Here is a 25,224-nt window from a genome sequence, read left to right as displayed (position 1 = left end):
GTGCAGTAAGCCTGCTGACGAAAACTACACTAGCTAGTGGCGGGAGACAGGAGGATCCGTGAGTGACGGCTGCAGGGGGCGTGTATAAGCCCCAGGTGTTTTTTATCCCTGGCTTAAGTTCCTCTTTAAAGCGGAATATAACCCTGCATTTCAACTTTGCTCTAAAACATTATTTACAGCATATTATATGCAACCAGCATTTTTTTTTTTTACTAGACCAGCATTGGAAGGGTTACACACAAAGTTTTAAAGTTCGGTGGAGAGAACTGCAGACGCATCCGAAGCTTAGATAGATACATTTAACTAAACAGAATGTAACAACTGTGGAATGTGACTCACTCTCTCTGACTGTGCAGGAGCTGGAGGACAGCCAAAGAGTGTGTAACATTCCTCACTTGTTACATTCTGTTTAGTTAAATGTATCTATATAAGCTTCGGATGCGTCTGCAGTTCTTTCCACATAACTTTAAAGCTCTGTGTGTAACCCTTCCAATGCTGGTCTAGTAAAAGAAAAAAAAATGCTGGTTGCATATAATATGCTGTAAATAATGTTTTAGAGCAAAGTTGAAATGCAGGGTTATATTCCGGTTTAAGATCAACTATATGTTTTGTCTAAAAGAGTGTCTAATTGGGCAGCAAAGAAATGTATAGTGTATGGCTACCTTAAAGGAATTGTCAGGCCAAAAAAAAAAAATGTGTTTCATTTACCAGGGCTGTGGAGTCTGAGTCGAGGAGTCGGAGTCAGAGCAATTTTGGGTACCCGGAGTCTGAGTCGGCAATTTCATAAACTGAGGAGTCGGAGTCGCGAGTCAGAGTTGGATGACTTTGTACAAAATCCACAGCCCTGGTAAGTATTAGACTAAGGAGTCGGAGTCGAGGAGTCGGAGCAATTTTGGGTACCCGGAGTCGGTGGTTTCATAAACGGAGGAGTCAGAGTCGGAAGATTTTTGTACCAACTCCACAGCCCTGTCATTTACCTGGGGCTTCTACCCACCCCATGCAGCCGTCCTGTGCCCTTGTAGTCACTCACTGCTGCTCCAGTCCCCCACCGCCAGCTAGTTTCGTTTTTGCCAACCTCGGGGTCGGCGGGCCGCATTGAGTACATTTTTACGCATTCCCGCTGGTACAGGAACATTAACACATACATTTACGCGTTGCACCAATAACGTGTAAAAATGTATGCGTTAATGTTCCTGCACCAGCGGGAATGTGTAAAAATGTACTCAATGCGGCCCGCCGACCCCGAGTTTGGATAAAACTAAACTAGCTGGCAGCGGGGGACTGGAGCAGCAGTGAGTGACTACGAGGGCACAGGATGGCTGCATGGGGCTGGTAGAAGCCCCAGGTAAGTGAAACTTTTTTTTTTGTTTGACAATTCCTTTAAGTTTCCCAGATTTCCTGCATTACAGCAGAAACCATGTAGAGTATTAATATAAGACTGTGAAAATCTATAGCTCACAGCAAGTCGGGTGATAACTTGCAAAACCGCCGCAGGAAGTAACAGCCCCTGGAAGCCTTCAAGGAAACCTGAAGTGAGAGGAATACAGATGCTGCCATCTTCATTCTATATTAATACTAGTTGACTGGCTTCTGTACTGACGCTCTGCCTCTAATACTATAAGTCACTGGCCCAGAAAAAGCATGCACATGGTTTTACTTTGATCTGACTCCACTGGCTGCATGTGCTTGTTGCAGGTGTGTGACTAAAAACCAAAGCCAACAACTTAGTATGGCAGCCTGGCATTGTTTAAAAGGGCATGAAGATGGCAGCATTTATATTTCTCTCACTTTAAATTCCTTTCAAATGTGTCAAAAATCAGGTTAAGTAAAATGCTTGATCAAGTATAAGTGATAATGAGGATAATCAGTTTTCTTCCCCGTGGAGGAACAGGAAGTCTGCATCTGTGCCCTGGATTTAACCCTTCACATTGGTATTTTCCAACAAAGGAAAATGTAGCTGCTGCTAGATGGTGCTAATGCCATTACAATCCGGGAAAAATGTTATTTTCTTTTGACCAAGGTGTCGGACATAGATTGCCGCCAGCCATCTCCCCATCCTCTGTGAGGTACTTCGCCCAATCACAGGGGCACAGCTGTCGGATCTGGCTTGGCATGGCGCCCCTATATGGATCAAAGTGTCAGACAAAGTCATTCAATGCAAGGGGAGGGGAGCAGAGATACAGCTGGCCCTGGTCATCTCCCAGCCATGGAGCGGAATTGTGTACAGGGGCACCGCCGGATCAAAGTGTTGGACAAAGTCAATCAATTAGTCTTGTGCAAGGGGAGGGGAGCGGAGCTAAAGCTGGCTCTGCTTCCCTCCCCCAATGTTAGGTCTCCTCCTCCACTCTGGGTCATTGTTACAGAGCCTCTGGATTCCTTCCACCAATCTGTCACCCCAATCACCTACGTTACCACCAGCACCCTGGAAAAAAATAAGATTCTGGGGGGGAACTGATACACACTTATCCTTTTACCAGCATCACCTGACTAGAGGTAATGAAAGCTGTTCAACTGAAGCAGCTTAGAGAGTTAGGAACGTCAGGACTAAGTTGTGCGAATGTGCAGAGCTAACAATAAAAACCTTTGCATACCAATTGCATTTTGTATACCAAAGCATTCTTAGAGCTGGATGTAAGGCCATCTGTGTAACAGCTAAAGCTTAGCCAAACCTCATGCATATCTTCAACAGAACGGATAATAAAGAAAAGAATCAAGGTGTTGCAATGGCCCAAAGTCCAGGCTTTATCCTGATATAGTTTTGTACTAGAGGGCTGTATATAAATACCTGTAAACATCAATGAATGGAAGCAATGTTGAAAACAAGAGACAAATTTCCTACAAAACAAAAATAATGTTTTCAAAACATTACTGCTAAATTAGGTTCTAAAGGCAACTGACTCATGGAGAGTACTTCATTTTCCACACATAAAGGGTACTTTTTTTGGTTAAAGCAAACCTGTGAGAAGGAAGGGGTTAAAATCTGTGTACTTCCTTAGTAGTGGAAATCCTCTGCATGATCAAGAGGCTTCTCAAATCATCTTCTAGCCCTTTGTTGCTGCCCAAGACCCACTACTTCTTGTGTTCATGCTACCCCATCCATGTATGAGCTTATCTATACTATACCCATATAATATGGGCCCGCTTCCGGACCGGGCTAATTGAAACCTATGCCCTGTTTGGGGCCGGTTATACCTGCCAGGACCTAGATTTCAATTACCGTTTCAGGCTACCGCCGATTGCACTGCTCTCACGCCGCTGCAGCCTACACACTCTGTCGTCCCTATGACAGCAGAGCTCCGTGAACCGGTCAGGAGCCGATCACATTGGCTCAACGTGATCAAAGGATCAGGAAGCAATGAAATCTGCTCCTGATCATCTAACGGAGTTCTGCTGTCATAGGGACGGCACAGCGAGTGTGCTTCAGCGGCAAGAGAGTGGTGCGAACCACGAGAGCGGCGGGTCCGTACAGCGTAGCGTCGGTAAGCCCCGTTTTTGTACCAGCAGGTCTCTGGTCCTTAAGGGGCCAAAGACTGCTAGTACTCAAGTGGTTAAGAGGAAAAATCCTGAGCATGAGTGGCTTTGTATACTGGGCATGCACGGACCTTACTTGTGTATGGCCATCGCTCTGCATTTGCCTAATGAAACGAGAAACTAATCCCAAAAAACACACTGCATTTTATTAAGTTGTTTTTTGGACTATAAAAGTAACCATCATTTATCTCTTCCTTTACATCTGGTGCTTGGTTTATTGCACATCAGGTCAGTCTTTGTACTGATTCACACAAGTCTTAATGTACTCACCGATGTTGATCAGGAACTAGATGAGGAGGCCATACTCTGTTTCTGAAACCCTGCTGCCCCAACTGGCGCTGTAGCTCTGGTGGAATTTCTGCTGTAGGGCAAGTCATGGCCAGTGTATGTCTCTTGGTACGATTGGCAAGATACCTGTAATGGAATAGTGGTTAGTTACTTACTACACTTCCTCCTGTAGTTCAGGAGAGACCTTTTTAACTGCATTAAGGAATTAGAAAATGCGGACAAAACCTAGTAGACAACAAAAGAGGTTCTCAAGTGGAAATTCAGAAACTGTAAGAGAAAAAGAAAAAGCACCTGAGGAGTACTTACCTCAGGAGGGCGAAGCTTCTGGATACTAATGAGGCTTCCCCCGTCTTCCTCTTCCTTCCCTTCCGGCACTCGGCCACTGAAAAATGCAGGATCATAACAATCCTGTGAGAGCCTCGCGCAGGCGCAGTACAGTCTTTCATTTGGGCTCAGGCAGAAATAGCCAAGACAGATCTGATCCCCATCTACTGTGCAGGCATGTCAGTGCCAGCACAGTAGAGCGGATCCGATCAAGCTTGGATATTTCAAACGAAAGTTGCTACTGCGCCTGCACAAAGCTCTCACAGGATTGTTATGATCATGGAGCCCGGATTATCAGCCGCTGAAGGCGCTGGAGCAGAGGGAAGGAGAGACCTCATTAGGATCCAGAGGCTTTCCCACTCCTGAGGTAAGTACCCCAGGGGCTCTATGCTTTTTCTTACAGATTCTCTTCAATGAGTACCTGTATATATCTGCACTAAGTGGGGTGAGGGAAAAGAAGCTGCAATGTTTTTCTTGCAAGAATATGTAGGCAAAGTTAACATCTAGAATAAGCATTGCTGCATTCTTCATTGTGGTCATCATATCAATATGGCGAGTGCAACAGAAATTACAAAGAGCTACAGTTACAAATTACAAAGCCAACCAACTCCTTTGAGGAAATCTTATTCCTTCTGGCTGCCTATGGTCTACGACATTTCTGTAGCAGCAATTTGAATCCAAAACCATGAACCAAACATTATAGCGCTGCATGTTGGCTGAAGGCTTGGTGCTCACTGTAACAGATTAGTACCGTGTACATTTTGATGGATAAGGTTCGGCATAGTGTGTTGCAGAAATGCAACAGACAAAGCAAACCATATATATAGGATTTATAAAGCGGCATAATATTCCGTGGCGCTGTAAAAAGTAAAAAAAAATAATCGGTAATTACAGTGACAAAAGTAACATGATGAATAAAATGTATAACATATTCCAAGACGCAAAAAGGTGAGAGAGCTCTTCCCCTTGCATGCTTACAATCTAAAGGAGTGAAAGGGATAAAAGGTAGGGTAGTATAGATTAAACATACCTAAAGGTGGTGTGTATATTTAAGGATATCTAGTAGGAGTGCAACTTGGTCTTAGGTCAAAGTAGAGCATATGCTTGTCAGAAAAATTGAGTTGTGAAAGAGCATTTGGGGCTTGTTCAAATTAGGAGCATTTTTTTTTTTTTTTTTTTAAGCACTGGCGATTTAAAAAAAATCCCCTTAAAAGTGCTTGAGCAATGTTAGCTTATGTGTGTTCTCACGGCTCCTGCACCACTTACAGAGCTCTTGCGATTCAATGGAATGGACAGGGAAAACGCTCTGCGCTTGAAAAAGCGCTCTGAAAAGCGATTTCCCAAGTGCTTTAATAAGCAAATACGGACGTCAGGAAGTGAAAAAAAAAACCCTACACAAAACCGCTTAGAAAAGGGCTTTTCTAAGTAAAAATCGCTCTGAAAGCGCTTAGAAAAGCCCTTTCAAAATCTCTCCATAAATGGCTCAGCGCTTGGGATTGCGCTGGTGATTTATAATGTGAAAAAGGCCTTAAAGTTGGAGAATGACTGATATATATTTGTGTGTGCATACATATAGAGATACAGACAGATATGATAGATAGAATTTTTATTGCAGAATGGAAAATGCACAGCAGTGAATGTAGTATAAACAGAGTCTAAACCAGTTTCTCCAATGCTTCTCCCAGCTAACCCCTTTAGTTTCCATAGCACATTATTTCTACAGCTGTGATATGAATGACATATCTTGATCGATCTATGATCGGTGTGTATGGTGTAAAATAACAAAGCAAGAAGGGTGTAGATAACAGCTGGTGTGCAGTAAGTAAACCTATTACATGCTGGATGCGAAGCAATCACCTCCACCTCCGCAGACTCAACCCTAGAAAAGCCTCAGGACCGGATGGGGTGTCCTCTCTCTGCTTGAGAACCTGCGCAATCCAACTAGCCCCCATCCTCACCTCCCTCTACAACAAATCCTTATCAGAAGGAAAGGTCCCTTCCTGCTTCAAAAGGTCCACAATTATCCCCGTCCCCAAAAAACCAGGGAACACGGATCTCAACAACTTCAGACCTGTGGCCCTGACCCCCATCATCATGAAAGTATTCGAGAGGCTAGTGCTGGCCCACCTGAAGCACTCCACCCGCACCCTCCTTGACCCACTCCAGTTTGCCTACAGGGAAAACCGATCAGTTGACGATGCCATCAATGTCAGCCTGGCATACATCTCGGAACACCTCGACAGTCCAAAAGCCTATGCTAGGGTCCTTTTCCTAGACTTCAGCTCGGCTTTCAACACCATCTGCCCGGACATTCTGATCGACAACCTTGCGCATCTTGGGGCGGATTCCCTCCTCTGCGGGTGGGTAAAGGACTTTCTCTCCAACAGAACTCAACGGGTCAAGCTTGGCAGTTGCATCTCCAGCGAGAGATCCACCAACGTTGGGGCCCCGCAGGGCTGCGTGCTATCCCCTCTCCTGTTTTCTCTGTACACTAACAACTGTACCTCGGCCTCCGACACCGTCAAAGTTATCAAATTCGCAGATGATACCACGCTTATCGGCCTCATCGACAGAAACAGGGAGGACGCTTACCGAAACGAAGTTGCGAGGATCTGTAACTGGTGCAAGGACAACAATCTTGTTCTCAATACAGCAAAGACCGTGGAACTTATCGTGGACTTCCGGAAACTCCCTCCGGCCCCCCTACCAGTGTTCATCGACGGGTCCGAGGTCTCCAGAGTCCAAAGCGTACGGTTCCTAGGCTCAACCCTAACAAGCGACCTCAAATGGGGGCAGAACACCACCAGAACCCAGAAGAAAGCTCAGCAGCGGCTTTTCTTCCTACGCCAACTGAAACAATTCGGAATGTCACGGGATCTGCTCACCAGCTTTTACTCTGCGACCATCGAATCCATCCTCTGCTGCTCCATCATCGTCTGGTACGCAGGAGCAACCGCTACAGACAAATACAAACTCCACAGAGTGATAAAAGCTGCAGAAAAGATCATTGGCACCCACCTGCCCTCCCTAGATCTCCTCTACTCCACAAGAATGGAGACAAGGGCCTCCAAGATCTTACTCGACCCCTCCCACCCGGGCAGACGATACTTCGAGACCCTTACACTGGGACGCCGTCTTAGATCCATCCCCGCCAAGACCACTAGGCGCATGAACACCTTCTTCCCACAAGCAGTTCTTCTGTTGAACTCACTGAACTCAAACCCCCCCCCCCCTTCCCGGCCTACATCCCGGGGTCACCCTAGCCCCAGGCATCCCTCCCTCTCAGCTGTAAACTCTGACTGAAACATGGTCTCCCACAGTAGCGATCACTCCCCCCCCCCCCCCCCAGGACTCCACTTAATACTGAGATGCTCTAAATGTATGTATGTCCTGCTTGCCTTTGCTATCTCTGCCATGCGTTGTTATGTGTTGTTATATGTATATGCCATGTGAACCACAAGCAATTCCAGGCACACCACTCGGTGTGTTTGGCGATAATAAAGATGATTCTGATTCTGAACAGAGAAAAATGCGGGAATAAAAATAAAGCACAAAAAAAGATTATTGCACATCTTCAGGTGACAAAAGCAGTAATGCATAATTACATGGAATACTATTTGGGGGCTCATTATGCAAATTTAGTATACTAATCACTGAAAATAAGTGACCGCTGGTCCTCAGCTTGTCATAGATAATGTTTTTCAGTAGAGCAGACAAAAAAATAGCTATCAGTCACAAATCAAACAGAAGCTCCACGTCTATTTATTCAGGGCACACACAGATAGGGAGTGATCAGGGACAAATTGTTCTGGGTGTCTGGTCTAGATTAAATATTTCACAAACACAGACAAAATAAACCTGAGCTAAACCATCTCTGCTAGTGGTAACTAGACGACTAAGGCCCATTTGCAATAAACTTTTTCTCCTAAGTTTTCTACTAGAAGTAAATTTTTCATTTCCTCTTAAAAATAAACTTTTCAGTTCTCACGCTGACCAAATCTGCTGGTTACCAGTGACGCAACAAGCTACATTCATCATAAAATCGATAAAAACGTGGCAAAAAAAAGAAATCAATCGAAATTACAATCCAAAAGGACAGTAAATGTCATTCAGTTGGACGCAGCAGGAGATATTTCATGGTAAAATCTATTGAAAATCTGGGTGCAGTGTATGGGGGGATTCTATACCTCTGATAAGATTCAGATCAGAGAGGGATTGATCTGATCGCCACATTGGGTGGCAATCTAAACATGCACAGCACCCTTTATACAAGATTTCTGCCAAAAAAGAAGAATTCCTAATACTTACTGATCCTACAGAGTAGATGAGATTTCTGCTATTAAAAAAAAAAAAGTCCTAATACCTATAATCCTGTGGAGTAGCCTAGGAAGATGATCACCATCAGGGAAATATTTATTATTGACCTGACCTATCACTAATTGCACAATGTACACCTAGCTGATAAGCTTCTAACTACAGTTGATATGTAACTATATCTCCATGATGCCACCATCGATACAGCCCTTAATTTGACACTAAATATCGGAATACTCGTTTGCTGCTTTACCAAACAAATATGAAAATGTACTTTTTGTTGACAACTGAACATAAGTGAATGTTCAGCTTTGTGTGGACTGAAATCAAATGCTAAGCTGTACCAGAACAACAAAAAAAATTAAGTATAAATTTTGCCTTTTTTGTTTAATTTTTTACTTTAGCTATTAACCTACTGTGTACAGAAATGTCGCCAAACTGCCTGAACATTTTAGAAAGTGCAACAACTACTATTATACATATTACAGCAGCCCGGTTATACAGCCACAAAATCCTAATGAAGAAATAATTGTTAAATTTAGACTGTAACCGAGGGCATTTCCTACACTGCTTCCTTAAAAGAAAATGTGAGGAGCACGCTATAACAGGAGATTTTCTTGTATATATCCTGCATTTAGCTTTCCAGTGTAGATCTATAAAATATAGGTTACAAGTCGCTTGTTTTCTGTGGCCTCCACAATACACCTTTCAGATAATATAATGGTATAGTGCTGCATTTTTTCTCTAAACTACAGTACCACCTAGTGGCACACCAGCTGTACTTCCTATTGCACATTTTAAATGTGATGTTTTTCACAGAGCTTTTACTAAGTTCATCAAGCAAATTCATATCACCGTGTCTCAAACAAGCTTACAGTCTGCTAAATGGGAGCTTACTGCAGTTCCTGCCCCCTGCTCATGTATCCCTCTCAGCTTCCCCTCGTTGGGCTGGTTCTGCGGAATTTTACTGAAGTCGAAGACAGTAATTACTAAATCTATGGACTAGGAAAGTTTAGATACCCTTTAAATAAATCTAAATCGCTTATCTAGAACATGTATGCATACAAGGGCTTCTTATTCCACTGCCAGCAGGCTTGTGGCAGGTGTGTGACCCAAAAACTACCAATGACAAACTATCAGAGCACCTAATAGGCACCTGTAATATCTATAAAGGAAATAAAGATTGAAGCTTCCACATTACTCTAAAATCTTGTTGCTATGTGCATGAAAATGTTGCTCAATCTAGCAGTACAAAAAAATGTAGAACTGTTTAATGCAGTCCCTTAAAGCAGGAGGATTAGCCATACTATTCCAGGGGGAAAAAACACATATATGGCCTGGTGCACACCAAAACCCGCTAGCAGATCCGCAAAATGCTAGCAGATTTTGAAACGCTTTTTCTTATTTTTCTGCAGCGTTTCAGCTAGCGTTTTGCGGTTTTGTGTAGCGGTTTTGGTATAGTAGATTTCATGTATTGTTACAGTAAAGCTGTTACTGAACAGCTACTGTAACAAAAAACGCCTGGCAAACCGCTCTGAAGTGCCGTTTTTCAGAGCGGTTTGCGTTTTTCCTATACTTAACATTGAGGCAGAAACGCATCCGCAATCCAAAATCTGCAGCAGCCCGGGAGTATGCGTTTCTGCAAAACGCCTCCCACTCTGGTGTGCACCAGCCCATTGAAATACATTACCCTAGCGGATCCGCACCCGCAAGCAGATCGCAAACAGCAGCGGAAACGCTCCGGTGTGCACTAGGCCTACAAGTAGATAAATACTTGATCTACTTACATAACACATGTATTGTACTGTCCACGTTTTGATTTCAGTGAATTTTATATAGTAAATTAAGAGAATTCTGTTCCTGGTGGGAACCATGTCTTTTGCCCACAGCTTGAGGCTAAATACTGATGCCATTTCTTCCCTTAACTTTTTTTTCTTTTCTCCTCCAATCACTAAGTCACCTCAGCCTTGCTTGTAAACACAAGTGAGCAGAGGATCATGTTTCAGCTAGGCAGGAAAATAAAGGGAAGAGAAGGTATATATTATAGATAAAAAGACCCCCCCCCCCCCCAGCATGCAACTGTTTGGCAATGGCAATGAAAGGGCCAGTGCTCCTAAGGTATTTGATAACTCCAAACCATAACAGCAGAAAAAGTTTTGAAAGAAGGATTAGCATCTTTATCACTTAAAGGAGTTATCAGCTAAAATAAGAAAAATTAGCTTTACTCACTTGGGGCTTTCTCCAGCCCCTAGCATTCGACTGTCTCACGCCAACCGCTCCGCTCGCCGCCGCCGTCCCGACCTCCGTACACGGTGCGAAAGCCGACCCGAGGTCGTCCGCACGGCACCTGCGCGAACCGCCATTGTGAATCAAGCCCACGTTGTACGCAGCTTAGTGCGCAGGCACTGTAGTTCTGTGCCTGCGCAGTAAGCCGCATACAGCGGGGGCTTTAATGACAGCGGCAGTTCGCGCAGTTGCCATGCGGACGACCTCGGGGTCGGCTTCCCCACCGAGTAGGAAGACCGGGACGGCGGCGGGGAGCGGTTGGCGTGAGACAGTCGAATGCTAGGGGCTGGAGAAAGCCCCAGGTAAGTAAAGCTCATTTTTCTTATTTTAGCTGATAACTCCTTTAATACACTCAGACCAGTTGCTGTTGAAATTTGATTTTTATGGTGACAATCCTGCTTTAAAGTAAATGTGAAAGGAAGATGAGATAATGGCTGCATTTAACACTCGACAACTTACTCTGACAGTCAATTGCCTACTTGAGAGGGACAGACTGCTGCAGAAGTCTTCATTAGCCAAACCATAACCAGGACACTTCTGAGCTCCTCCCCCCACTACATCTGGTGCATAGGCAATCTATCACCAGGCATGAGGCATTAGGGCCAGTACACAATGAAAATCACCAAGCACAATCAAAATGCAATCTTGAAATTGCATACAGTGCAATTTTAAAATCACATGCATGCAGTTTTGTGATACGCTTGGATTTTTGCTTGCGTTTTTCTTGTGGATTGACTACAGGTCTCTAAACAGGAAGTTGCAAGATCTCCTGGGATTTGAAGTAAAAAAATGCAATGTAATGTAATCACATTTTTTGTATGCAATTCTTCAAAGGCAGCGCTCAAAAAGCGCGGCAGTCATTGTAATTGTGATTTTGAAAAATCGCATTGCGTCTCTGTGTACAGTTCATCATGATTTTCATTATTTTTAAAAAGGCTTTTGAAAAAAAAGCATGGGATTTTAAAAACGCAGCGCAGTGCAGCCAGTGTGTACAGGGCCTTACACAAGAGTCCAAAGAGAATTCTGAAACCCAGTGGTGCCAGCTTACAAGAAAGTAACCTGTCCTCTTAAAATAATAACACAAAATAAAAATGATAATATTATATGAAATTGGAAGCTATGCTACCTTTGTACAGCCTCTTGGTCAGGCTCTCCATCTGAGCTCTCTTCATCCACTGGAGTCACAGCAGGGACAGCCTAGGAAGTGAAGACAGACATGATTTCCACATCAATCAAACGCAATAGAACTATCCTTGCTCAACAGGCCAAGTGTTCATGGTTTTTATGCCAGACCTTTTTTTGTTAAAGATACATTTATTCAAGATTAAAAAGAATAAAAAAAAAAAATAACTCCTACATCAACTTTCAGCAAGATGCAATTTGTGTTTCAAACTTAGCTTACTATCCACAAATAGTATAATAGAAAGCCCCCCACAATACAGCATAACTGCTCCAAACACTCTAGAGCAGATCTATTCAGACAGTGCACAGCGTCATAAGCTTAACAGAGGTACGTCCATGTGCAAGATCAAAACACTTCAAAGTGGACTAACTCTAGTTATAAAAATCAAGGCGAAAGATGAAAAAAAAGAACATTTTTATAATACAGGTTTACGGGACAAGGAGTCAACTTTAAAGGGAACCTGGAGTGAGAAATACAGAGGCTGCCATCGTCATTCTCTTCTAAACAATGGCGACTGCCTGACTTCTGTGCTGACGCTCTGCCTCTAATGCTGTGCTATAAAGTCAGTGGCCCAGAATAAGCATGTAGATCACCTGGTTTGACTCTGCTCTGACTCCACTGGCTGTATGCTTGTCGCAGGTGACAACTAAAACGCAGCATGACAGCAAGGCTACTGGCATTGTTTATAAGGGAATAAAGATGGCAGCCTATGTACTCCTCTCACTTCAGGTACAATAACTGGGGCTCATTGTTAAAACAGAAGGTGTAAAAACACATTCTTAAAATCCACTTACACTCATCCTATTAAACAGAAATGCTGCTTCTAGCAGTCATTTAAAGGGACACTTAAGCCAGAAAAAAAAAAAGAGTTTTACTCACCTGGGGCTTCTACCAGCCCCCTGCAGCAGTCCTGTGCCCTCGCAGCCACTCACTAATCCTCTGGTCCCCCGCTGCCAGCTAGTTTCGTTTTTGTCGACAGGCCCGTCAGGACTGGCCACATGTAGCTTTTTCTGCATTCCCGACTGTAATTAGCGCTATTTCGGCCCGCAACGCGTACAAAAATATGCCTTGCCGCCTTATGAACGCGTAGATATGCGGCAACGCGTATTTTTGTAAGCGTTGCGGTCTGCAATAGCGCTAATTACAGTCGGGAATGTGTAAAAAGCTACGCATGGCCAGTCCTGACCGGTCAAAACGAAACTAGCTGGCAGCAGGGGACCAGAGGATTAGTGAGTGGCTGCGAGGGCACAAGACTGCTGCAGGGGGCTGGTAGAAGCCCCAGGTGATTAAAACTCATTTTTTTTCTGGCTTAAGGTTCACTTTAAAGCATAGTATAAGCCAGGACAAAAATGTATTCAAAAGACTGATTGCAATAACTGATTAGAATACTTTCATTTTACACATTTTGGAGTTCTTCCCTTAACCTCCTTGGCGTTCAGTTTCTGCTGGATTTCTGAGCAAAAAGTGATCCAATTAATTTTCATAACTTTTTTTCTGTAACTTAAAATGTTGGCTGACAAAGTTTGCTTGCTGGTTGTCACTATGTTCTTACTCCGTGGGATGCTTGGCTTCACAGGGTTGTGTAAGCATATCGCTACACGTAATGGATGTGTTTTACTATATGGACACTAGAACAGAGGCTGAAAAATAATAAGGGTGGATTGAAGATATGCTCAGGATAACCAGGATGACGATATATTACATGCTGCACTGGATTTAAAGGGGCCTGAAGACTTTAACACGTGCACCTATTAGTCTTGCAGTTTTGCTCTGGCATCCTGTTGCTTGCTATAGTCATTGAGGAGATTTTTAATTGATTTTAAGGTGTAATTATTGTTGCTATTTAAAGAGGTTAATAGGCATTAATAAATTGGAATAAATTGTTATACTTTCTTATGCTCAGGCTCCCTATAATTTTCTTTGGAATATATACAGGTGTTTGATAGGTGAGACAGAGGTAAATAGCTTAAGGCAGATATCCTGCATTGTTTTCTTTTTTGTTACTTAACAAAATTTGTCAAGCAGGGGTCTAGTGTACATTTTGAGACCAATAAAAGCTTGAAACACAAAATCTAAACTAAATTTCAAAATGACTCCCCGAAATCTCTGATCATTTATACTTCCAAGCTGCAGCTGCTCAACCTGCACTAATACAATAGAGATGATGGGCAGATTCGACCAAGAGACAGATCTTTAATCACACCTGATTAGAGAGAGATCGGTTGGCTACCCATACTCTGCAGGTTGATTCCCGATAAATTTCATCATGAAATCGCTCGGGAATCGGCCATGCCCGTTGCCTCACCACTGCCCCCCCCCCAGTATAAGGTAGATAGGTGCCCCCCCAGTGTAAGGTTAGATAGGTCCCCCCCAGTGTAAGGTTAGATAGGTCCCCCCCAGTGTAAAGGTAGAAAGGTGCCCCCCAGTGTAAGGGTAGAAAGGTGCCCCCCAGTGTAAAGGTAGAAAGGTGCCCCCCAGTGTAAGGGTAGAAAGGTGCCCCCCAGTGTAAGGGTACCAGTGTAAGGGTAGAAAGGTGCCCCCCAGTGTAAGGGTAGAAAGGTGCCCCCCAGTGTAAGGGTAGAAAGGTGCCCACCAGTATAGGGGGGATAGGTACAGGAGCCCCACAGTATAAGTATAAAATAGGTGCAGGGGCTCCTGATCAATGTAGCCAGCATTAGGAATGTACAGTGCAGCTTCTTTGAGGGTTTCTGTTTCAAACTGCATACATTTGCATACAAAGTTTGCATAATGCTGCATGCACTTGGAATTATTTGCATCTCATTGACTATTCTTGTTAGGCACATACTCGTTTCAGGTATGTGATTTAGACACTACTGCAGCCAAAGAGATTACCCAGACTGCCAGGCAACTGGTATCATTTAAAAGTAAATAAATGTGTCAGCCTCCATAACTCTCTTTCTAGGTTGTCCTTTTAAAAGTCCAGCAAATAAAATGGGACTCAGCACTAAAATGTAATCCAAATGATACACTCTGTACTTTAATGTAATAAAAATCAGCCCATTTATTATCTGTTCTTATTGTTGACAGTTCAGGTTTACAAGTTGAAATGTTTAACACAAAACAAATATAGGTACAGTTGTCTTTGTATGCAAGGTGGAACTCACCTATCAGGACTCATTTCTTCTGTACTTGGGGAAGCAAATTAAAATTCATGCTACTTACAGTAATTATTCCAAAAGTAAAGGAAACCTGTGGGGGCTGCCATATTTATTTCCTTTTAAAGAATACCAGTTACCTGACTGCCATGCCTGATCTCTTTGCTGTAGTATCTTAATTGCACAACTGGAACTATCATGCTGCTAATCTGCTCAGACTATCCTAAGAAACATCTGATCTGCATGCTTGTTCAGAGTCAGTGGCTAAACGGTTTAGAGTCAGAGGATGAGCAGCACCAGCCAGGCAATTTGCATTATTTAAAAGAAATACATACGGCAGCCTTCATAATCCTCTCACTTCAGGTGTGCTTTAAATTATTGGGGATGGTCAGTGAGATGCAAATAATTCTAAATTGATGCAGATTTATGCAAATTGTTTACAAATATATGCAGCTTGAAAATGGACCAGTCAAACTCCACCTTGGTGCACTATCAAGCTGCATAACCTTACATACAACCTTTGCACAATCCTACATCAACTCAGAACTATTTGCACCTGACCTTCCCTATCCATTACCATAAATCTATTGTTTTTTACAAACACGAAAAGAGAAAAACAGCAACCATGGCAAATAGGAAAGGAATAGGTACACAAATAAAGCCTGGTAGGACAATACATCTGTTTAGTATCTGCTAGTTTTCTGAAACATCCAAACTCAACCAGCATACCAAGAAATGACCTGAAATCTAAGAGTGTTTGAAATATCTGAATGGAAAAATAATCTTCATATACAGTAAAGACAAATTAACCACACTATGTACTTACGGTTGTCATTGTGACTAGTGGGGAAGGTCCACGTGGTCGCTTTAAGAGCTGTTGTGCGTGCAACTGGATATTGGCTCCCCCGTCTGATGCCCGACGCCCAAGAGGTCCCATGCCATTCAGAAGCTGAAGGGTTGGAGGCTGCAAGAGGGACTGTTCCTGGGAAATTCAAAATTAGAACGCTCATTAGCCAGAGAAAAACCTCTTATGGATAAACTTGCTTATTAATCAATCAATAATTAAAGAGACACTGAAGCAAAAAAAATATACAATATAATGAATTGGTTGTGTAGTACAGCTAAGATATAAATACATTAGGAGCAGAGATGGAGACAGAAGTCTAATATTGTTTCCAGTACAGGAGGAGTTAAGAAGCTTCACTTATCTATGCAAAAGAGCCACTGAGCTCCACGACTTTCAAAGTCGCAGAGAGCTCTGTCTTCTGAAGCTTGTTATCGCAAGTGTCTCTAACTGTATTTTTTTTTTCCTGCAGAGGACAGTTCAAAAGTTCACTAGCCTGCTTTGTAAATTCATTTAAAATGCTGATGAGTGTGTAAACTGCAAATATTAAAGAATGATGCAATGTTACAAAGAAAAATGACATAACTGAAAATAAAAATATGAGAATATTTGCTTTGCAACTAATGTTCTAGTAATTATCCGTACTACAGAACCAATTCATAATGATATAATTTTTTTTTTTGCTTCAGTGTCTATTTAAAGCCCAAGTCCAGATATGAACAAAACTTTGGCTTAAAGAAAACAAATGGAAATTAAACATTATCTTGAATTTTAAATAATTTCATCAAGATTTCCCAAGTGTCTCAACTGCTAGCTAGTGCAGAATCCCAATTCATTCAGTTTACTGACACAAACAATGTTTTCATTACCACCCTATTACCGCATGCGGTAAAACATGCGAAAAATTTTATGAATCCACTATCAACATACCATGCGGTAATTTACTGCTTGGGCGATAATGCATGTGGTAATGCTTTATGAATCTAGGCCATTATCTACAACGTGCCACGCTGCGTGGTGATCACTGATTACTATATATCTATCTACTGTGTCATCTTTCTTCTAACAGCAACAAATGCTGCGCATGTACTGTATGTAAAGAGTAAAAAGAATGAACTCCAAAGTATTGCTCCAACTTGAACTACATTTGTGTAGTACAGTAAACAATCCTTTCTACAGATCTACTAAGGAATGCTACATTTCTGTACCTTGTATTCCAGGTGGCCACTGGGAGGCATGTTCTGCATTGGTAGCAGTGGATGAAGTGTATTTGTATTCTGTGTCACCTGAAGGAATGGCATCTGTGGAGTGACGCGTGGGAATCCAGGAATGATTTTCTGCAGCTCCTCTGCTCCACCTTCACTACTAAAAGAACAAATGAAAGAAAAATCACTGCAAGCATTGCATTGCATGGCAATAACCCTGAGAGAAGCCTGCACATGGCATCCCTGCTAACATACTATGCAACGTGGAACTAATGAAAGGTATGGTTCCCCAATAATAAGTTGTATTTATGCGAGTTGCATAAGTTTGCATTCATTATTAGTAGTGTGAGTTAGAGGCCTGCGCTGGTCTAATTTTTCAGACCTGCAGCCCCGCTACCCGCTTTCTTGTAAATCTGGTACCCACACCCAACCCACCCCGCAGGCCTCCAGACCCGCATTTTCCATTATAAAACATACATTGGTTGTCACATCGGGAGGCTGTGAAGTAAGTGAAACCTATTTTTATACACAAACTCACCAACCGCAACCCGCAGGTCATACCCGCAACCAGATTAGAATCAAAACGGGTACCCGAACCAGACCCGCATTTTGGGTAACCTGCGGGCACCAGATCCGATGCAGGCCTCTAGTGTGAGTTGTATTAATTCGTACTGTACCTGTTTAACTGCAATAAGGACAATTGTGTCTTTAAGAGGTTTATTAGCCCTATGCAGTGAGTGTCTGTCAGGGGCATCTTTGTTAGATGCGTGACCATTTCTTTGAATTTCTATATGCATTATATTGTATGGCATTAAGTCATAGTAATTTCTTGCATCTGACTTTTTCCTCAGCTTATTCTTTGAAAGCTGGCAATTAAAGGGTTTACAATAGAAAAGTGCATCTACAAATCCCTTCACTTACCGTATTTTTCAGGAATATAAGACGCGCCTAGGTTTCAGGGGAAAAAAAACGAAAATACTAAACCTAGGTGCATCTGTAGTGCAGGAGCAGTTTATGACCTTTTGCCCCCTAAACTGTCTCTAAGATACTCTAAGCTACACTGAACAGCTAAACTACACTAATCCCTGTTGCCCTACCAGCCAAGCTACTCTACACTAACACAACACTGTACTGCACTAAACTAACTGCACCTGATTCTGCCTTCACCCTCCTCTCTCCCCCTTGCTCAGGATGTGAACAGAAGAGAAGAAGGTCCACAGGACAGGAGCGAAGGGGGAGGGAGCACCAGGGCTGTGGAGTCGGTCCAAAAATCCACCGACTCCGACTCCGACTCCTCAGTTTAGGAATCCAACGACTCCGACTCCTCGACTCCGACTCCTCTAATTTGCATATTACAATTTTGTTGATCAAAAGTATGTAACATGAAATTCGTCTCTTAACTGCCAACGCTTAGGAATTTTACAAGACAACTGAAGTGAGAAGGATATGTAGACTACTATATTTATTCCCTTTAGACTAAAAAAAGTCCTTGGTAAGAGTACTTGAAAAAGGTACAAACTGGAACAAAGAACATCTATCAGGCCCTAGGCAATGTAAGTGTGGGTACATGTAAGAATGATGTGCAGGTACTCTGCAGGGGAATGAGGAGATTCTTCCTCTATTACACATTCTTCATGCACAATCTGAACCAGGTTTATGGGTGACAGACAACACCTCTGTGTTCAATGTGCACAGCATTCTCAGTGGATTCCCTGCAGCTCTGTGGGGAGTGCATATGTAGAGTATAGTACTACTGTGTAACAAAGTAAACCTGAGACAGATGAAATTAAAGTTTTATACATACCTGGGGCTTCCTCCAGCCGCCTTCAGGATAATCAGTCCCTCGTTGTCCTCCTCCACCACCTGGATCTTCTGCTATGAGTCCAGGTACTTGAGCCAGTCGGGCGTAGTGCGCATGCACACACTCCGCCGCCAGGAGCATACTACACCTGTGCAGCACTATTGCGCAGGTGCAGAATGTTCCTGGCTGTGGGAGCGGCATGCGGCCGGACAGCGCTGACTGGCTGAATTACCAGGACTCATAGCAGAAGATCCGGGTGGTGGAGGACAGCGAGGGACTGATTAGCCTGAAGGAAGCCCCAGGTATGTATAAAACTTTACTTTTCATCCGTCTCAGGTACCCTTTAATTTGTAGTCACCAAACCAAATTTTAACATATCAAATTATTTGATTTCATCAGCAAAGGGAGTGCATACATTTGCATAAATCAGCATCAGTGCAGAATTATTTCCATCTCATTGACCATCTCTATTAGTGACACAGCTACACATCAGGCTTTATTCTTACAGCATAGATGTTATTTAGTATATATAAGAGATTCCTGTGTACACATCATATATACAGCCACAATCAGATATGTATATCTGACCTTAAAAATACGGGGACTGCTTTATTGAAGCAGCACAAGTAACTAATTTTGATTGGTTTATTTCATTTTTGTGGACTAAGCACAGCTATTACTGTATATATACTGTATATATACATTATTTTTAATGACTATTATCTGAGAAATAGAACATTTTATCATATTTTCTATTTTAATTACAGTTACAAATTCATTAGGAGTCGGAGTCGGAGTCGGTGCATTTTTTCCCGACTCCGACTCCGACTCCAGGCACCCAAAATTGCCCGACTCCACGACTCCGACTCCACGACTCCGACTCCACAGCCCTGGGGAGCACGGCGGCATTATGGGTAATTGCTCCCTGTGCACTATGCACTTCTACCGTATATTCAGAATATAAGATGCACCCACTTTATCCTCTTGTGATTTTTGGGGAAGAAAACGTGCATCTTATATTTCAGAAAATGGGGATAATGGCATAGGCTAATACACTAAATATATCAGTATAAAATCAGTCAATAAATCATTGTAAAATGAATAGAAAACAGCAGCTTTACAGTCATAGAATCTTAGTCAGCTACGGGGACTAGGCCTGAACGATTTTAGGAAAAGATTGAATTGTACGATTTCTGTCAAAAATGATGATTTTGATTTGATTCACGATTTTTGAAAAACGATGGATTAGCACAAGGATGGGGAGTATAAGTAGCCCAGTATAGGTGCCCCCAGTATAGTTTAACCAGCTTTAAGTGCCCCAGTATAGGTGCTGCAGTACAGGTTAGTCAGTCTCCCCATCACCGCCACTGGTACCTTTTTCAACTCACAGCCCCCTCCTCCAGAAAGTCCCAATCCACCTCGCCGCATTGCCTTGCTGTCCCCCTGCACAACACGCTTTTCCCCCAGCCCATGACACACTTGTTCCCCAGCACAATTCTCCCCCCCCCCCCCCCGCACATGACAACTGTCCCCCTGCACGACTCTCCCCCCCCCCCCCCCCCCCTGCCAATTGTCCCCCAGCACATGACGACACCCCCCCCACAAGACACACCTGTCCATCAGCACTAAGCTCCTCCCTTCAGTACAGGACACCCCAGCAGCTGGTGCTTGATTGACTGTTAGCCTGGACAAGCGTGTGGCTCCCTCGGCCCCCAGGGTGATTTGCAGCTCGGGAGTGAGGGGGCGGACGGCACTCAAGACATCTGTTTGCAGAAGGCTCTCCTCCCAGCGCCTTGACGCGCATGAAGAGGGAGCTGCAGAGCATCTTCGCCGGCATCACGTGACCCGCGGCGCTGCATCACGTGACCAGCGGCGCCGCTCTCCTCTCCACGTGGCTAGCAGCGCTGCTCTCCTCTTCTAGCGGCGATGCGGATCGGGACCTTGTGGCGGAGAGGGCCGGGAGCTGGAGCAGAGAATGTGACAGCGGCGGCATGGAAAACCGCCCACTCTGATGATCTCAAGATAGTCTTGCCGCTGATCGCGATTTCGGTTTAAAAACCGAAAATCGTTCAGCCCTAACGGGGACCACAGCCCCCACCCCTCCCCAAGGACTCACTAGAGCCCCATTTCAAGGAACAGGCAGTGCTGCTGATTTATTACATCGTCATATTTTTACTTAGCTTTTATATTGGGGCTGTGGAGTCGGTACAAAAATTCCCCGACTCAGGTTGGGATACCAGCGACTCAGACTCAGACTCCTCGACTCAGACTCCTCTAATTTGCATCTTGTTGATTGAAAGTAACTGACAACGCTTAGGAATTTTAAAAGACAACTGAACGGAAAGGTATATATAGGGGGCTGCCATATTTATTCCTTTTTAAACAATACCAGTTACCTGGCTATCCAGCTGATCTTCTACCTCTAATACTTTTAGTCATAGACTTCGGCCTCGTTCACACCATACGAGCTTCCGTGCGCATTTGGAAGTGCGTATGATGCGATAACATGCAACAACGCAGAAGGGTATAGACAGCCCTTTACATCAAATGCGCTGTGCTACAATGCGCTTGCGTACTGCTGCATGCATTCTGCCCGCAAATGCAGAGCTGAACCATTCACTGTCGATGAATGGGGGATCAGCAGTGCAGCGGGTAGCAGGGCAGATGGCCTGCGATTGTCCACGTTTTGTTCCAATCGCTCGGGCATCTGCTCTTCATAGATGTGACCGCGGCTTAAAACTAGTCCTTGGTAAGAGTACTTGTAGAAAGTACAGACAGGAACAAAGAACATCTATCAGGCCCTAGGCAATGTGACTGTGGGTACATGTAAGAGTGATGTGCAGATACTCTGCAGGGGAATAAGGAGACTCTTCCTCTATTACACATTCTTCATGCACAATCTGAACATGGATCAGGCCCCTAGGCAATGTGCCTGTGGGTACATGTAAGAGTAATGTGCAGATACTCTGCAGGGGAATAAGGAAATTCTTCCTCTATTACACATTCTTCATGCACAATCTGAACCAGGTTTATGGGTGATAGACAACACCTCTGTGTTCAATGTGCACAACATTCTCAGTGGATTCACTGCAGCTCTTTAGGGTGTGCATATGTAGAGTATAGTACTACTGTGTAACAAAGTAAACCTGAGACAAATGAAAGTTTTATACAAACTGGGGCTTCCTCCAGCCTCCTTCAGGCTGATCAGTCCGCTGTCGCTGTCCTCCTCCACCACCTGGATCTTCTGCTATGGGTCCAGGTACATGAGCCAGTTGGGCGTAGTGCGCATGCACACACTCCGCCACCAGGAACGTACTACACCTGTGCGCCACTATTTCGCAGATGCAGAGCACTCCTAGCTGTGGAAGTGGCACGTGGCCAGACTGTGCTGACTGGCTAAATTACCGGAACTCTTTGCAGAAATCCAAGTGGTGGAGGAGGACAGCGAGGGACTGATTAGCCTGAAGGGGGCTGGAGGAAGCCCCAGGTATGTATAAAACTTTTCTTTTCATCCGTATCAGGTACCCTTTAGTCAAACCAAATTTTAACAACATATCAAATTATTGGATTTCATGAGAAAAAGGAGTGCATAAATTTGCATAAGCCAGCATCAACGCAGAATTACTTCCATTTTATTGACCATCTCTATTAGTGACACAGCTACACATCAGGCCTTATTCTTACAGCATAGATGTTATTTAGTATGTATAGGCAGGGTTGGACAGGGACACTAAGGGCCCACCAAGGAAGTTTCAGCCTTAGGCCCGCCCCCCTCCAATTTGGGCTCACATACACTCTAGAAATTTTGCAAGATTTTTGGTAGGGAATAGATTGTGAGCACTTCTGAGGACAGCCTCCAATAGGGATATGTCCACATGCGGCGCAGGCAGCGCGCCGCAGCAAAAATAAAGAGTGTCACCACGCGCTGGAACATGGGCGTAGTCATGATGAGTCATGGGCGGACTTTAAAAAAAAAAAAAAAAAAGCACAAAGTAAGTAGCGGTGTTATTCACAGAGATGAGGTCTAACCAGATACATTTTAGATAAAATAATCAAGTAGTTACATGCCTCATGATAATTCATCAAGTAGTCAAATGGCAGCAGATTTTCCGACAAAATGCAATCAGACTGGCGGCAGATTTCCCGACAAAATGCAATCAAATTGGCGGCAGATATCCCCACAGAATGCAATTAGATTGGCGGCACATTTCCCTACAAAATGCAATTAGATTGGCGGCAGATATCCCCAGAAAATGCAATTAGATTGGCAGCAGATTTCCCCACAAAGGCAGGTCCCCAGTTAGTGGGGTCCACAGAGCTGAGAAGGAGGGGGGCACAGTGCAGGAAGGGGGGAAATTGTGGACAGAGCAGCAGGGAGGGGGGAAGCCTCCCCCCTCCCTCACCTAGGAGCCCCCCTTCCACGCTCCCACTCCCTCCAAAATTGCAGCCAGCGGCAGCGAGCGGGAAACAGCTTACCTGCACCAGAGTGATAGCGCTGCGTGCCGCTGGGCTAGTCTCCTGCACTGACCAATCACGCTTTCGCAGTGCTTCCTGTGAGAGCGTGATTGGTCAGTGCAGGAGACGGAGACCAGCGGCACGCAGCGCTATCGCTCAGATCCCGGGAAGCTATTCCCCGCTGCTGGCTGGCTGCAATTTTGGAAGGGGCGCTGTGCCCCCCCTCCTCAGCTCTGGGGCCCCCAGGAGGCGGGCTGGCCGGGGCCCACCGATGGAACCATTGGCACTTTGGTGGCTCAGTACGAGCCTGTATATAAGAGATTCCTGTGTACACATTATATTATTATGTATATGTATATATATATATATATATATATATATATATATATATATATATATATATACATACACACATATATATACACGTATATATACATACATATATATATATATATATATATATATATATATATATATATATATATATATATATATATATACATACATACATACATACATACATACATACATACATACATACATATATATATATATATATATATATATATATATACACACACATATATACATATACATATATACATATACATATATACATTTACACATACAGATATATCACAATCAGATATGTATATCTGACTTTAAAAATACGGGGACTGCTTACCGTATTTTTCGGACTATAAGACGCACCCAAGTTTAGAGGTCAAAATTCAGGAAAAAAAATAATATACTAAACCTGGAGCATCCATGGTGCAGGGACGTCTTATGGACCTTTCCCCCCGCAATATTATGTCCTCATTGTACCTTTCTTATACTTCTTGTTACCTCCCTATGTCCTCTGTACTCCAGTGTCCCCTGTTCCCTCTGTTTACCTGTGTCCACTGTCCTGGTGTCCTATCCTCTGTCCTCCTGTGTCCACTGTCCCCAATGTTCTCTGGCATCTCTATCCCCCTAAGCCTTCTGTCCTGTGTCCACTGTCCCAGTTACCTCTGCCGTCTCCATCCCTCTGTGTCCTCAGTCCCGGTGTCCTCTGGCATCTCCATCCCTGTGTCCTGTCCTCCTGTGCCCACTGTCCTCTATCTCCCTGTATCCTCCCCAGTGTCTAGCTCCTGTCCCCTTGTCTCCAATCCCCAATGTAATTTGTTCTTTGTCCGGTGTCATCCTGTGTGTTTAATACAGGTACATACTGTATTAGCAGCCGCAAAGCTCATGACACTAGAGTATTGACCTAGGAGCGGAAATGCAACAGAAATAAAATGGTTACCAGGCGATTGTAGTGTTTTTGCAGCCACGCAGCTCGTATCAAATCACCGCCGAGCCAGGAAGCATTTGCCAGCCAGGAACCAATCACGCACGGGGGCACTGCCACAGACTTCTACTGCTCCTGACTCCTCTCCTGGTAGTAGCCATTGGTTGCACTCACGGGGCTTGTATCACCGCCGAGCCAGGAAGCACATGCCAGCCAGGAACCAGTCCGCACTGCTCCCATCATTGAAGTTGCCGCCGGCCGAAATAGGAAGCGCTTGCCAGCCAGGAAGCAGTCCGCACTGCTCCCATCATTGAAGTCGCCGCCGGCCGAACTCGGAAGCACTTGCCAGCCGGGAACCAATCACGCATAGAGGCGCTGGCACAGACAGCCAATGACGCTGCTTACTGCCTTTACTCCATTCCTGATAGGAGCCATTGGTCCCGCCCGCGGGACTACCGGCTCCTATCAGGAAAGGAGTCAGAAGCAGTAAGCAGCGTCATTGGCTGTCTGTGGCAGCGCCCCCACGCGTGATTGGTTCCTGGCTGGCAAGCGCTTTCTAGTTCAGCGGCGACTTCAATGATACCAGCGCACTGCTAATACAGGATCT

The 25,224-nt window shown here is 44.1% G+C and overlaps 1 protein-coding gene across 2 annotated transcripts in view; it reads right to left on the bottom strand.

The window, feature by feature from the left end:
• Window positions 1-25,224, bottom strand: part of SIK3 (SIK family kinase 3) — a 251,466-nt gene that overhangs the window by 43,510 nt on the left and 182,732 nt on the right. For both annotated transcript variants that reach the window (XM_068240911.1, XM_068240912.1), the window contains exons 12-15: window positions 17,095-17,251; window positions 15,869-16,024; window positions 11,870-11,940; window positions 3,802-3,945 (exon numbers count right to left, since the gene is read on the bottom strand). In XM_068240911.1, coding sequence (XP_068097012.1) covers window positions 3,802-3,945; window positions 11,870-11,940; window positions 15,869-16,024; window positions 17,095-17,251 — 528 coding nt within the window. The remainder of the gene's footprint in view (window positions 1-3,801; window positions 3,946-11,869; window positions 11,941-15,868; window positions 16,025-17,094; window positions 17,252-25,224) is intronic.

Source organism: Hyperolius riggenbachi, chromosome 6, assembly GCF_040937935.1.
Source record: "Hyperolius riggenbachi isolate aHypRig1 chromosome 6, aHypRig1.pri, whole genome shotgun sequence".
Taxonomy (NCBI): Eukaryota; Metazoa; Chordata; class Amphibia; order Anura; family Hyperoliidae; genus Hyperolius; species Hyperolius riggenbachi.
This window is presented reverse-complemented; position numbering and strand designations above follow the sequence as displayed.